The sequence below is a fragment of the Branchiostoma belcheri genome, unplaced genomic scaffold (assembly GCF_001625305.1).
Source record: "Branchiostoma belcheri isolate BF01 breed outbred unplaced genomic scaffold, Haploidv18h27 scaffold89, whole genome shotgun sequence".
Classification (NCBI taxonomy): domain Eukaryota; kingdom Metazoa; phylum Chordata; class Leptocardii; order Amphioxiformes; family Branchiostomatidae; genus Branchiostoma; species Branchiostoma belcheri.
The window spans coordinates 1,343,646-1,359,124 of NW_017804564.1; the positions used below are offsets into that span (position 1 = coordinate 1,343,646).

General features: G+C 42.3%; 3 protein-coding genes across 3 annotated transcripts in view; 1 reads left to right on the forward strand and 2 right to left on the reverse strand.

Annotated features, from left to right (window-relative positions):
* Positions 1 to 203: 203 nt before the first annotated feature.
* On the reverse strand, positions 204 to 1,621 carry LOC109487494. Its single transcript, XM_019791482.1, has 3 exons — positions 1,615 to 1,621; positions 1,063 to 1,212; positions 204 to 386 (listed from the first exon to the last, which is right to left on the reverse strand). Exons 1-3 carry the CDS (start codon positions 1,619 to 1,621, stop codon positions 241 to 243), a joined length of 303 nt encoding a protein of 100 aa, XP_019647041.1. The 3' UTR covers positions 204 to 240.
* Positions 1,622 to 3,244: 1,623 nt separating this feature from the next.
* On the reverse strand, positions 3,245 to 6,618 carry LOC109487495 (tumor necrosis factor receptor superfamily member 5-like). Its single transcript, XM_019791483.1, has 5 exons — positions 6,489 to 6,618; positions 5,635 to 5,710; positions 5,043 to 5,230; positions 4,271 to 4,373; positions 3,245 to 3,426 (listed from the first exon to the last, which is right to left on the reverse strand). Exons 1-5 carry the CDS (start codon positions 6,576 to 6,578, stop codon positions 3,245 to 3,247), a joined length of 639 nt encoding a protein of 212 aa, XP_019647042.1. The 5' UTR covers positions 6,579 to 6,618.
* A 7,733-nt stretch (positions 6,619 to 14,351) lies between these two features.
* Positions 14,352 to 15,479, forward strand: part of LOC109487496 (inositol 1,4,5-trisphosphate receptor type 3-like) — a 22,308-nt gene continuing 21,180 nt past the window's right edge. Inside the window, exons 1-2 of the mRNA XM_019791484.1 lie at positions 14,352 to 14,437; positions 14,859 to 14,963. Coding sequence (XP_019647043.1) covers positions 14,352 to 14,437; positions 14,859 to 14,963 — 191 coding nt within the window. The remainder of the gene's footprint in view (positions 14,438 to 14,858; positions 14,964 to 15,479) is intronic.

Below are 15,479 nucleotides of genomic sequence, written 5' to 3' on the forward strand. Positions count from 1 at the left end.
CTTTCTGATTCCTACCATACTCCTGCTTCTCTAGCATAATGTCAACTGTTGAACTATTACTTTTCTCAAAAATATTCACTAAGCACCAATCAGAAAACAACATGATAAATGTTCATCTGTAACTAAAAGAAAATTCAGTTAAATAGTAAAAGTAAACTTTTATTTCAGTGTGCTAGAGGTTAAAAAGGAGGAGGAGGAAAATTCATCCAAAGCCTGCCATGGAGGTTACTCCCAACCTCATCAAACTCTGGTGCCAACAATGCCCACATCACTGGACCCATCTCCTATTGCCCTTATTTGGTCAGGGGTGGGGTATACGGGGGTGGGGCCCAGTCGAGTTGCACAGGGAACATCAGGGATCTCTGAAACTGCATAGCCGGCAGATTCTGTGGGACAAGAAAAGAAGTTTTTACCCTTGGTAGTCTTATATGCATGTGTTAAAACATTGTCTGTTCATTTCACCAGAAAGTCCCTACAACTTTGCCGGTAGTTGATTGCTAACTAAAGGATTAGACCAGTAATCACTTTTTGGTGGTCCCTTGGATAATTTTCCCCATTGAAACAAGCACTTAAAAATCCTGTCTAACACTGTAGTGACCACCTGTCAACAGAGACCAGCCCCTCCGAATGGTCTTCTTAGGTTAAATTTGACTGTAGATGTTGTGCACCAATTAATGATAAGATTAGAATTACTGTTAGTAGCATTGACAGGTGGTGCCTCTAGCCTATGTAAGAGGTCTTGACAGTGTGTAAGCACAACATGTACTGCAGTACCATTGATAACCACTAGGTAGAGCCTCTAACCTATGTAGAGTTAGTCTGTCACCTTCATCTCATCCTATGAAGTCTGTACAGTGTATTTACTATGTACAAAATGTATGTACAAGGTGTACACAGAACTGCAGTACAATAGGCAAACACCAGGTGGAGCCTCTAGCCTATGTAAGATTAAGAAATGATAATGAAAGACCTTTATTGTACATTGACATGCCACGACGGTCTAGGTACAGGTCAAGACTTAACAAACACATAACAAACAAAGAAGTACGTGTGTGTACAAACCTTTCTCGATCTTCTCCAGTGACTGAGGAGGATCCTGTGAGTCCTGGTAAGACTCAGGCCCAGCGCTAGCCTGTCCAGCCGTCTCCTGGACAGGCATGGAGTCATCACCTTCAGGCTCAAGGGCAAACGACTTCGGGTACGTCTCATCAGCTGGACAAAATGGAGAGAAAATTTGGTGGAACAGGTGTCAATATTTGCTTCAAAACACATTATCATTTAGTGAATATTTAAGATACTTCAAATTCACAGTACAAGTTATCAGTAACGCTGTGTGTGTGTATGGTCATTATTGCTTGAAAAGCCTTCTTGACTGTGTTGAGGCAATTTGACAATTTGGAGGCAAAGGTTTAAAAGTTATCTGTCCCCCAATATACAAGAAATAGTGTCTCAGGGGGTTATGAGTTACAAAATTTTTTGGTGGAGGATACCAGACCCCTGCTGGCGTCACGTTTTTGGGACTCAATTCGCGACTGGTGCCACAGAAAGTTGCCCTTCTGTACCTGACCCCTACGCTGTGAAAAAATCCCAGTGAGAACACTGACAGCAACGTACCTGGCATTAAGTTGAACGTGACTGCAAGGAAGAACAGACTTCGAACAAGCCTGTTCTTTCCTACTACAGCTTTGCAATCAAGCTGACTTGGTGAAGTTAATATTGATATCCCTACCAAAAGCTCCTGTTTGCTGTCATAGAATTGATAACTGAAGATGCATTGAACTGATAAAAAAATGGAAAAAAAGATCTCACCACCAAAGCTACAAGCCGTTCGGTGTGATATAGCTAGCTGCCGTCGCGCTGCGTGCCTGCGAAGCTGGTGTGTTACGCCAAAGGGCGGTTATACCGGCTATACAGATACAGATACTCAGAACCAAGAGGCTACCTCAGCAGACAGGTGAAAGAACGACCTACCAGGACCATCAGCTTCATCCATGGTAGCTCCGTCATCTCTGAATGGTGTTGCCCCGCAGGACTTCCCTGGCTCACTCTCGTACTCCAGACTGTCCCCACCTCGGGTGGAGATGCTACCAGGAGACACGGCATCTTCTCTGGAACCAGTACTGGAGCTTCTTGTAGCTACAGGAGACAAATTGGATACTATAAAATCACACCTTTTCATTATATACAGTGTAACTGATATATAGTTCCTTAACTTAATGCGTAACACACCAGTTTTGTACATTAAGTACAAGTTGCACAATTTTTCTGTAGAAATACTGGAGCTTCTTGTAGCTACATGTACATGTACATGAGACAAAATGAGAAACTATTATAATAATATGTTTGAATCATATAACTGATATACTACCTTAAGGCATATCACACCAGTTTTATACATGAAGTACATTAGTCACATAATTTACTGTTACTTAGTAGAAGTACATTGTACTTGTCTTGAAGCTAGTCATTCGGTATCTTTTCAAATAACAATTTGAATGCGACAATCTTTTTTTCATTGTATTTAACACTGAGGGGTGGTTAGGCTGGCTTATACAGAATACAGATACAGTCATGTAACACACAACATACATGAGTTACTGCCATTAAGTAGCTCTTGGTTGTCTCGTGGGATGTTCCCCTCCTCATCATTGGGTTCCCTGCATCTGGGAGACTGTTTGTAGTAGATGAGGCCCACTAGTACTATGAGTGCCCCTACCACTGCTACCACTGCTATTGGTGCAACAATAGCCACTGTCTTGTCCTCCTGGGTTCCCTCATTGTTTGACACCTCTTGGGGATGTTTGACTGTAGGGGGGATACCTAAAATGGGGAATACAGAAAAAAACTTGTAGACATTTGTAGAAAGCATGTTCAGTGATGCTCAGTGCAATCAGATCTGTAACTAGTAGTGGTACTTTTACAAGTGGCCAGTGATCCACAATAACTAAATTACCATTTACCAATGCGTCTTGACTTTGAAAATTTTCTTCAAGCTCCCTGTGCTTGCTAAAGGACCACTTGGAAATGGACACTACCAGGCTTGGTGTCTTTGTCAATCTGGATTATGTTAATTATATTCACCTATGCATCAGAATTCTATCTATAGCAAACTTCGGTGTGTAAACATTATAGGAGTATCTATTTCTTATTATATTATTATATAGTAGAAGTAGTAGCTTAGCTTAGTGACTACATGTAAGTCTCACAAATAAATTCTATTTCAGAAAATTCTCCTAAAAAACAATCACTCACCTGTTGGCATGGAGATGTTCTGGCAGACCCTGTCGTGTGTTTGGTTGCAGGGCGACACCTCCCGCTGCAATTCCTCACAAATCAGACAGGGGGCGCAAGTTTCCTCTGCCGATGACGTGGCAGAGAAGGCCTGCGGTCTGCACGGCTCGCACTCTGTGTCTGCCACTATGGTGGCTATTCATGGGAAAGAAAGACTTGTAAGCTAGAGAAGTAACATTTGCAAAGCAAATGCATAATGTTTACCTTTGGACATGGTCTGCCCTGTTGATTTTTACTCAAACACATTCACATACATGCGCTACTAGTATATTGTGACAGGAGCAGAGCAGACTATTAAGTTTGCAACATTATTTTACCCAACACCAGTCACCATGGTGACAGACGTCAACAAATCATGTCATTGGCCAGGTCAGAGGTTAGCGTTTGGAGAAGAAGACGAGGAAGAGGAAATTGAGTAAAAACAATATGTTTTCCTTCGGTTAACATAAAAAGAAATCGGAGATTTCGTTCATGACTGTACCTCAGTCTGTAAGAAACAGGAGGAGCCAGTAGAAACAGAAAGAAACCCAATGGTCCCGGGCCGGGGTTCGAACCCATGACCTCCCGGGCACCAGTCCGACTCTCTACTAGTAACTGCTCGGCCAAAAAGTTCTAGACCCATCAGCCGGGTCAGTTGGTAGTGCCTATAAACCCCCCACTGTTACACCTCCATGACATATATCATATTTTGCTGATTCTTGATGAATTTCTTTTGTTACTAAGCTATTAATGGAAAAGAAAGACTTGTAAAGAAGAAATCAGAGACTTCATACACGACTGTACCTCCATGACATATTTCAGATTTTGCTGATTTTTTGTGAATTTCTTTTTTGTTCGTTACTCACTCGGTAAATTTCTTTTTTGTTCGTTACGCAAGTGTTGCAGAGCAAAAATCTGGATGGTACCCACTCAGGCTACAACTGTACAGTTTTACTAAACTTACAAAATTGAAAAAAGGTTTTAAAAGTTTCAAACTGACCTGTGTGCGTGACCCCCTGACCTGGAGGACATTCTGTGACTGCCGTACATCGGCGGTTTGGTTGTGACCAGTAGAACTCATCTGGACATCTACAGATGGCATTCTGGAAAAACAAAGAGTGTAAGAACAGTTGATTACAATGAGCCTCCCTCACACACAGAGCTATCTGCTCCTTTTCCTATAACTTAGTATAAGATGTAAATTCTTCTTATAGGGAACAGTTTTTTTCTTAACTTTATTAACTTAACATTATTTTCCTATGCAAGAAATGAGAAGATTCAGAATCTGATGTCTCAACAGCTGCCAATTACACATGTCAAAACAATTCTGATGCCCACTAGTAAGTTGAGTCCAACTCAAAAAGACTAATAAAGATTAGACATACATGTAACTGAGAGATTTCAGAATTCTGGAAAGCTAATGCGATTTCCTCAGCTTCCTGAATTTCCCCATGTTGACCTCTAATTCCTACTGGCTCCCAGGCAGATTCTTGGAACTTGGCATCCTGTTATTTTGCATGCCATTATCTTCCCCAACCTACCTGCTGTCAACCTGCTCTGTCCAGACAAACAGACAGACACACAAACCCACAGCTCAGCCACCCAGCACAATACACTTCCATACCTGGTATTAACCCTATCTAGACTGGAGGGGGGCTAAAAGTGCCCGCACCAACTTTGATGTCAGATAGCGTGCGAACGGCTTGGGCTAGGGCCACCAAACTTGGTGACTTTTCCTTAAAAAAATAACCCATTCTATATAACCCTCCCACCTGATATATGGTACACTCTTCGAGCGGTTCTCCTCCCAGACTGCCGTCTAGTCCAGGGTCACACTCGTCACAGGTGTAACACCTCCTCTCATTGGTCCACTCGCTGGGCTGGAACCTTCCCTCACTGCAGTTTGTGCAGACTGTAGATGCTGGGTCATCTGATGTACAGTCTTGGGAAACAAACGTACCTGGAAAAACGGGAAAGTTGCTCAGATCAACTTGGGCATCACTCTAGGAGCTCTTGTTTATTATTATATATATATATATATATAACTAGTAATATGCCTGAATTGGTCATCAGCTGGCATAACACACTAAAAGCTTTGCAGGCACACAGTAGTAGCATGTTATATTGCTGTACTAGTAAGTGAATTAGATAGGAATATTTTCAACTGAAGGTAGAAGGGGAAAGGTTCTCAAGTTTACGGGTGTAACAGTTCTGTTACAAAAACACCGAGAGATGCATTGTCCCAATTCAATGTCATCAATTTGCTACATGGAGAGGTCACAGAAAGAAACAAGCAAAAACACCATAAACACTTAAAGATTTTTAATATAACAAATGACTCAAAGTATGTGTCCTGCAGCTTACCTCTGGGACACATGTGACAGCTCCATCCCCCCACTGTTTGGTACTCAGGATGCTGAGCTGTAGCAGCAAGGGTAACCTGCAGAAGTTTGTTTGGAAAGTCTGGACTTAATAATGGGAAAAGATTCAAGGAGGCTGAGTATTATACATGTATTTGCATAAATACATGTATCCGGCTCTCAAAAGGCCCTTCTTGAGGTGTTTGCAAAAAAACAAGCTGGGGATTTTTTCCAGGTTTTTCCCTGGGTGCCAAAATGGCTGCCTGATGACGTCATGTTCACACAAAATACACAGCCTGGCTAACAAATCTTAATCTTAGTAGAAAATCACACTCTAATACAGAATAGACCAGTGGTCTATACAGTCTAGATAATCTATTAGTAAATGGAGTTACATCAACATAAGTATAGACATTCACAAGTGTCAAGTTAACATTTCTAACGCAGGGCTTCAATATAACATTAGACACAAGAAGAAGAAAAGATACATGAAGTTTTGGTTCTGTTGACTGAAGGTTGGGATATAAGTAGCCGTGGCGACTCTTGATTCGGGCTTACATTGCAATGTAAGCCCGAATCAAGAGTCGCCACGGCTAGGATATAAAATAAATCTATCGCGAACACTTGTCCTAATATCGACCTAAAGCATCATAGAACTGACTGGGGGCATTTCCATGACTCTACCGACCGGTTGACACGATTCTAAGGGCTAAAATTGAGGGAGGAAAAACATGATGAAAGTCTATGGCATGTCGTTTGTTGTTTGTACCAAAACGGAGTGTGTGGAATGGACTATAACACTGAACGTGAGAAAAGGAAGGTCACCATTCAACAATAACAATCGACATTGGAACCTACCGTTACCATGCCCAGGAGAAACAGACATTCTAGTGGTCTTCTGGGGCTTATAAAAGCGATTTTTCTAGAAAACTTTACCAACGACGCCATTTTTCAGGTGCGTTGGTGAAAATTATGGGGAGGGGGGAATCCCCGGATACGTCATGTGTCCAGTCTACACTGCGCATGCGGGGGAAAACGTATGACGAAGGGGATTCCCCGTGACGTACACACAAGTTACGTCACCGTTAGCCAAGCAGAATTTTCGTGGTTTAAATCTTCGCCTAAAAATTCATGTAAATACGCTACAAGGCAAGACAAACCTAAGCTGCTGTGAAAATTTTAAATTGGAACAAGGATCTAGGTGAACAGGTGCCGCACCGCGGCAGAACTTGGAACAAAACGCTAGTTTCGTAGCAATGTTTGATATCGAAACCAACGTAAACAACGAACCGTAATATATTAACATGGAAAAAAGACGTCGTCCCTGCTGCATATGTTGAGTATTTTTTTCTACTTCAAAAGTACATGCAGCCATCATCCAAAACTAAAATATAGAAATATCCTCACCTGCAAAATGATTTAGCCACTGCAATTCACCTCAGCCAGGGTCTCTTTCACTCTCCAAACAGCCCAAGTTTCGGTCCAACTTTTACATAAACTGACATAAAAGTAACGTCTGAAAAATGCTGTCGACCCAGCCATACTGAACGATAGAGATGGCTACTGTTTTAACAATACACAACAAATAAAGTATTGTAATAACGCTTGGGCGTCCTGAATATTCTTGGTGCTACTAACTTGGGTCTCTTTAGCTAATTGACTTGTTGGTTTCGGTGAGGTAATTTTTGTAATATTGGAAGGTTCTGGTTTCAGTACGTCATAACGTCAATATGGTCATTGGCTGTGAGAGTCAAATTGATTGGTGACGAATAGTAGAATATTAATCTCCAAGCAGATGCAAGGACCAGGCTCATTTGCATTGTTCTGGCAGTGTAAAAAAAGCCTTAAAACATTTTTGTGTTGCTCAAGACGTTTGTATGTGGAATATATTTTTTTGACCTTTGCATCTCCCTAACTCTCCGCATCAAATAGTTATGAAAACGCGAAAATGTTTTTTGCCTGCATACCCCTTTTCGTAAGGCGTAATCAGGCCTTTTTAGTTTTCGTAATTCGAAGGCAGCCTCCCAAAAAATGAACGTAATTCGAAGAGGACATTAGCCGCAAAGCTTAAAGTCGTAATCAGCTCTGAGAATTTAACGTAATTCGCAATCGGCGGCAATTCGTAATCACTACTAATCGTATGATAATAAAGAATTGAATTGAATTGAGTTATTAGAGCTGGCCCGCGAGCCTCGAAACAAAATGGATGGGTCCAGATTATGTATTAGTATTTCTTATGGTCCTCTTTTATCTTACTTGGCATTTTATTAGTAAATAAGACGTAATGAAGATTTACTATTAAGTAAAGAAGTATAAAAAGCCACCGTGTGTTAAACTTAGGCGAGGCAGTGTTCATTCATTCATTCAAGCATGGTGTCAACGTCCGCTCGATCACTCTACGGTCACCACACACTTCTTTGAAGTGTGACGTCAACACTGGGTAAAAGTATCTGGTAGACGATGTCGGCCCCCGTCGCGGTTGAGTGAAGGGTGATGGGCCCTGATGTAAGTAGCCTCCTTTCACCCCTCTCAGAAAATAGTCTAAACATGTAATTACCAACACTGCCATGATAGTGAAAGAAGACAAAAAGTCAGAAAGCGTTACGACATCCCCCCAACATCTGCTTGGAGTTAAGTATCGTTAATGGTCGTCCGTGGCAACCGGAGTTACGGGTTATTTACAATTCTGAAGCACAGTCTAGAACTTTTACGTCAGGAGTCATGGCGGACACGGAAGAAGGTACAATCACTGTTCCGACTCGGAGGGAGCGGAAGGTTTTCCCAAGGAAGTTATACAGAGATGTGATGTCCGTGGCCTTACCGAGGAGACAGAAAGACCGAGCAAAAGCAAGGTGATTATCATATTTTTAGTACCATTATTGTTTTCCAGTGAGGTGCTCTTAAAGTTATTTATTGTATTTAGTGTCCTTGCTACTCAATCTATCACTCTAGGTGCGGTACTCAAGTTAACGTCAAGAATGAGATGATGCTTGCTACAGCTGGTGTCTTCCTCATATTTCTGTATATAATATAATAGTCCAAGACCTAGTCTTGAAATCATGCATGATGCATTTTAGTGTGTTTGTGTGTGTGTGGGTGGGGGGGGGGCTCAGGGGGAAGGGGTGTTGAGCTTTTTATTTTGTCAGCTTTTCATTACAAGCTGGTCCAGATACATAAGGAAAGCTAATGGAATAGAAAGCTCGCAAAAAAAAACTCCTTAAAACGTCAAAAACAAGACTAACACCTGGTTTGGGTAGCCTCCGTAGCAGGCTTATAGAGCTGGGGGTTTGGTGGTCTTCGGCTGTTTTCTGATTAGCCCAGTTAAAAAAACGGGGGTTAAATGTTGCTATGTTGTTTATATGCAATCAGAAAATAGCACATAAAAGCTCCCAAAGACCCTGAAGACCCTCCAAACCCCCAGTTTTTGGCATGCTATGGAGGCAACACCTGCTTGGGGAGACTAGTTCTAGACTCTACGGGTCGTCTCCCCAGTTTCGCGGACGCGTGACGTGAACGCCATGCACACCTGGGCGGGCTTCAAACCGTGCCAGCCCGGTCATGGTGGAACGGCTACCCGGTATGAAGGAGGGCCTGCATGGGGGGCTCCCGACAACGCTCTACGCTGAATTCAGAAACCTCTCGATTACGCTTTACGCTAAATAGCGGCCGATTAGAGCATGTAACACAGTTACAGATCGAGTTGAAATAAAGGCTCAAACAAACAAACAAACAAATTCAAAGTGGCTACAACGCATTACGTAGAATTAAAACGGCGAATACTAGTAGTGCGCTCTACGCAATATACGCCAATTACGCTCTACGTTGAATTAGAGCGGTCCGTCTACTCTCTACGTAGAATCAAAACGGCCGATTACTCTCTACGGAAAAGGGCATGCGGGCCCCCATGAAGCAACAGGTACACCAGGGCATTGGCAAGTATTTTACGGGCGTGTTCGCGTTTGTAAGATTTATATTCCGTACATAGTTTCTTTGTACTGTTGTGTCTGAATAGGAATTGTATAGAACGCATTTCTTTTCTTTCAAATTCTTTTAACTACAACACAATAATTCCCCGATATGCCTGAAAACATATTGCAAGTTACAAGTTTATTTATGTGACCAGGGTATATCTCAGATCTGCGTATCTTTTCAGATACCTCAGGGCACACACATGTAAAAATATAGTAATGAAAACTACAACACAATGATATACAAATAATCAGGACCATCATAATACAGCAACTAGGTACCGTGCAGGCCAAGGGCCAAGCGACGTTGTTGTTGACTTTGACCGTTGTTTATTTTGCCATCGAGTATTGACTGAACATGGCAGAACATCCCCGCCCGACTGTTACGCGTTACGTTCCGGATAATTAGTACAGTGTTCTTGCCGGCATGCGAAGTAATGAGCCATAATTCCGGACAGCGATCTTCTAAAAATAAACAGACTTAGTGTTGAGTGGTATTGTTTATGTTTATTTCAAATGCAAACAACACATTTACACAGACTTACAGGCAGCAAAGACTGATAAACGTGAGTAACGTTACACACTTCAACGACTTGTACAGATCCAATATTGTCTCGTCTTTCAGTACAAGCGGAGCAGTGAGACGCAATTCCTCGATATTAAGTAAAGCAAACAAGACTTCTAAGAATTCATATTGTACATCGCAAGTCTAAAAAGTCTATACGATGTCCGTGGTTCCTCGGCCGTTCATCTTATGTGAGTGTGATCTAGAACAGCCATGGTTTTGCCTATATGTAGACCTGGAATTTAGGCAATCTCTTTCACAAGGAACAATACATAATCTTCTCATCTCGGAAAACATAACCGATAATAAGTTTGTGTAGCCATTGTCCTAGCGAAGCTTCCAGAGGTTACATTATTGGTCAAGGTTGGCTGGTGGTCGGATGGTGTTTGACCACGTCAGCAGGGTCAAATTTGACTCAAATTTAACTCAAATTAGATTCAATTCGTACAGAAAGGTAGGCGTGGTCTGGCCAGACTGTTCCTGAACGTCAGCCAACCTAGCTAACTTAAATTGGTGATCGGGGGAGGCTCTGAAAAAATATGTGTGATGGGATCAAAACCAGGGATTGAACCTCCTTAGTAAACCACTGAGCCGAACCCAAGCCGAATCTAGTATCTGCTTGGAGATCATGTGGTTTTGGGAGTGGTGTTTTCGACAGGCTATCATTACCTGTAGCTTTATCTCACGTATTGTTCAGGGCAAATTGAAACAGACAGCCATAGTTCTTGTCAACTCATCTTTGTATAATGCACAGAATCGGAAAGACAAGAATGAAAATGCCTTTGGTATATCCTAAAACAAAACGTTGATACTAGTAGTCTTAGGGCATATATTACAACCAAAGTAGCTACTGAAGTCAAATTTTAGTCAAAAGTTGATTTTAGCTCCATGATATGACAGGTGTTTGACATCAACGTTGAATAGGTGGCTGCCATGGCGACGTCCCCACCTAGCTCATTAATTATTAAAACTCCAATCATACTTACATTCTGTACGCCTATAGATACGCCCAGTCATTTTTGTGTAAGCCGTGAACAGAGACGGACAAAAAGCGGATTCTGATGTCGGGATTACTTCTTTGAACGGAGCGGGGACGACACAAAAAGGCGGCAAGATGTCCACGGCATCTAGAGCTTCGTCTGTTGCGACGGCCTGGTAGGCTTTTGTGTGTTATTAAAGCCTAGCCTCCTTTGCAGACTTGAGCGGTGGCGGTGCTCAAGTCTGCGAATGAGGCTACGTTAAATATACACATCATACGATGCACCAACGATGTTTTTTTCCGTGGCGACATCGCCATAGGTCGTAGGTTTGAGACGAAATAGGTGCAATAGTTAAAGTTAAACGTGTGGCATAGTTTTTATGCCATTTTTAACCATCGAATCCTTGTCTCTATTTAATCTACGACGGCGATATCGTTGTGAAAGAAACAACAACATCGTAGGTGCATATACGATATGTATGTGACAGGGGTTTACTCTTGTTATCACAAAAGACTAATGCCCCGACTTAAACCTGTGCTTGGAGAGACGACTTGTGTATACAGATATTTATACCTGTATTCCTGTCTCTATTGTCCTGTAGATTCAGTATAGGAACCCTGTATTTGTATCTGTATAGCCGGTATAACCGCCCTTCGGGGTAACACCCCGGTTTCTGTATCTTAACATGTATCTACATAGCCGCCTTTTGGCGTAACACCCCAGTTTCTGTATCTGTATCTATATAGCCGGTTTAATCGCCATTCGACGTGCAGTGGGGGCTCATTATATTACATGGAACAACCTGTTACACCTTACCTTTGTATATCTACGTATCTCTAGACGTTGTTCAAAGGTATCTGTTGGGAATTGCTCCACGATACGACAAAAGCGAAATATATCTTCCAACGGCGCTATAGATAAAATACAGCAAAAATATCATTCGCGGGTAACCAGGAAATAAATTTGAAGTGACACTTGTTGTGGAAGCTGACAACTGTTGCAACCGCAGTGGACATTAATAAGTTATGAGCGAGACCTTAACAGTCTTTGCTCGATTACATTTTATGTACCAACCTGGAAAATGGCTTTTACCAGACAAATGAACTGAAAAACGGCACAGCATTTTAACATTGATATCTACATGCCATATCTATATTTATGAAATGAAACACCTTTATTGTACATTCGGCTAGGTACAGGTGAAGCCTTAACAGACACATATCAAACGTATGTAGAAAAGTGTAGACAAAAGATACACTACTTGACTTAGACATACATAAGGAACATACAAGGGTACTTTACTAGGCTAACAGGCAAAGTGTTCTAGTTACTGAGCTTATACAGAGTGGTAAACTTCTAGGAACTGTACAATTTTCTTCGGATTTTATGACGTTTCTCTGCCTCAAGTGACAAAAAAGTCCATTCCAAACATCTGCTTGGAGATTTCAACGAATGTTCTAGACTTGGCGCAACAGGTGGTTGTTTGTCCTTGTTTACGATCCGTAACCATGGTTACGGGTGCCACGTATTTTATTATACAGTCTCACGCCACCTCAGAAGAATAGGTGTGTGTTAACAAAAACCTATTGTCCTCCAAGGCTAAAGGAAAACGTAGCTTATTATTATACTACAAAATTTGTGCAGACTTTGTTCCCCGCTGAACGATATTTGAACACTGCTACCAGATCCTTTATATCGTCCTTCATTCAATGTATTCTAAAACCTTGTATCCTGTTTTTATCAGTAATACCGACGGTGAATGATTTTTAGAATGTACCGTAAAGTAATATTGAACAGAGCGAAGAATGTGTGAATGCCAACAATTTAGGGCCAACGTCCTAGGGCCCTACGAGTACAATCTGAAAAATGTTGAATAAAACCATTATTATTATCATAGAGACAATGTTGTAACGGAGGATTTCGAAGCCCATTTTGTTCGGCGCGTTATTGTTTATGTACACATTTCAAACGTTTTCTGCCTTTATAGAATAACCCATACAAAGGAAATGTACGTAGCAGACTAGAAATTCAGTTCAGCATCAGAAAATACTCAATTCATTCAATGTTGATGTTGTCAAACCCATCGCCAGTGACTAATGGCCGTGATATTCAATAACGTAATTCAATAAAAAGACTGCAGCGAGACGAAATCATATCACTGACAGAGACCCGGTCCCCAAGCAGATGTAGGATGCAAATTAGTGTTTTTCGTGGATTTCAAGGCTTTTATGCGTCATACTATAAGTATATACGTTTCCTGTTAGTGTGTACCCCCGTTATACACAAGGTAGAATGTTCGCTTTGCATTCTGTACTAGTACTTTGTGGGTTCGAACCCTGACCGAGTCATACCGAAGACTCAAGGTACTGCTTTCTCTGCTTAGCACTCAGCATTTAGACGAGTATGGGCAATACACATAGTATAATACGAAGCTTTATTTAAACACAAAGATACACAAGGATCAAATTAACAACGACCACTGAACAATTGGTCAAACGTACCAGGGAGGTATATTGTTTATCCTTTGTGTTGGATCGCATCATAATATGATTCCTACCTACACAGATGAACGTCCATGAAAACAGTATTATTAATAACAAAAACACTCGTAAAACATTGAGTTTTACCCTATAGTTCTAGACGCTTAGAGATAACATAATATACCAACACGTGTGTTCCATCCACCTGTTGCTAGGTCATCCATTATTTACAGAGAGGCGATAGCGTACCGGGTACGGATGGCTGCGGACATTCAAATTGCCGTAATCCCCTCTTTATTAGAAATGATGCCGTCCATTTCAATCTACTGTGTAAGTGGTGTCGTGTCAGAAGGCACTGTGTGCTTCAGAAAGAGCGCGGGGCACACTAGACCTAGCCCGGTAACCAGACCGCCGTGAGCCCAAGGCAATCTCTTCGGCGCCGAGAGCGTTTGGGGCCGCCAACCAGGCCTCAATTACCGCGCTTCGGGGGGGTTTTAGGCTTCTTCGTCTGGCAACAATAGACAAAGCGTAATACAGGAAGTCAGCGGATACAGGGAAACCAGCTGGAGATAGGTCCGTGGTATAGCTCGTCTGTGCTTGGTAAAGGCCTGGGCCGAAAAATTACCGCCAAACCGACCAAAGGTTTGGTACCCAGGCCACACTAGACCAGGAAGCCAGGCGATGTATTGACGTTTAGGTAGTGGTGCAGCGAGTTTTTTGTACGTAAGATGGCAAACGACGGGTTGGACAATTTTCGACAAGCTACGGAGGGCTGGCAGTCTTTTATCATGAGATGGGGCGTTCCGTACGGAAGGTAACCGTATTTTTACTCGCGGCTACTTTGCTGACCGTTCTCTTCCAGGTTATCGTCTGGCCTTCCCTTCTTGAAAAATGTTTGGTTATCAAGCTCAAGAAGTGATGGTATTTGTATCTGTATAGCCGGAATAACCGCCATTCGGCGTAACACACCAGCATGGATTGTTATGATGCTCTGTGTGGTTTAAGCCTTAGTGTCAGCCTTTTTAGCTTTCGTCCGCTCCCCACGATCTGCTACCTGCCAAACTTGACAAAAAGGCTGAACCCGTACGCATTGGCTGACACTCAAGCCTGTGTGGTTTTGTTTTGTTGCTGTACAGGCTTAACGGTAAGTTACAACATGACAATGGTCATACTAGGCCGTTCGCAACGAATCTTAAAACAAACGCTTATAGAGTTTTTCCTCATGTCGTCTCCAGGGATATCGGGCAGGCAGGGCAGGGAGATGACGAGTTGTGTATCGGTGACTTCATCTGTCTGTACTCTGAGGAGAGCGCCGGATATGTGTACTCACAAATGTCCAGGTAAGAATTCTAAAATATGCTATTTGTGTGCTTGTGTTTGTGTGATTTTTTGGTGTGTATGTGCATGCATGTATGTATATGTGTGTGTGTGTGTGTGTGTGTGTGCGTGTGTGTGTGTGTGTGTGTGTGTGTGTGTGTAGTGTGTGTGTGTGTGTGTGTGTGTGTGTGTGTGTGTGTGTGTGTGTGTGTGTGTGTCGTACGTAGTGTAGTGTGTGTGTGTGTGTGTGTGTGTGTGTGTGTGTGTGTGTGTGTGTGTGTGTGTGTATGTGTCAAACGGCATAACTCGAGAAGGCTTAGATGGATCATCTTGATATTTGGTAGGTGGGTAGGTCTTGATGAGAGCTCAAAATGATTACATTTTGGCCGCCCTGGCACCTTGTTATGGTACTGCAGCAGAACTTCCGTTCTTGATCTCGCGATCAGGACATGATTTTGTGCTCGGGAAGAAGTGACGTACATACATGTAAGCTTGGGTTCTCTAGCAGCTTGCTTGGGAACTGCAGGGGCATTTGTTTG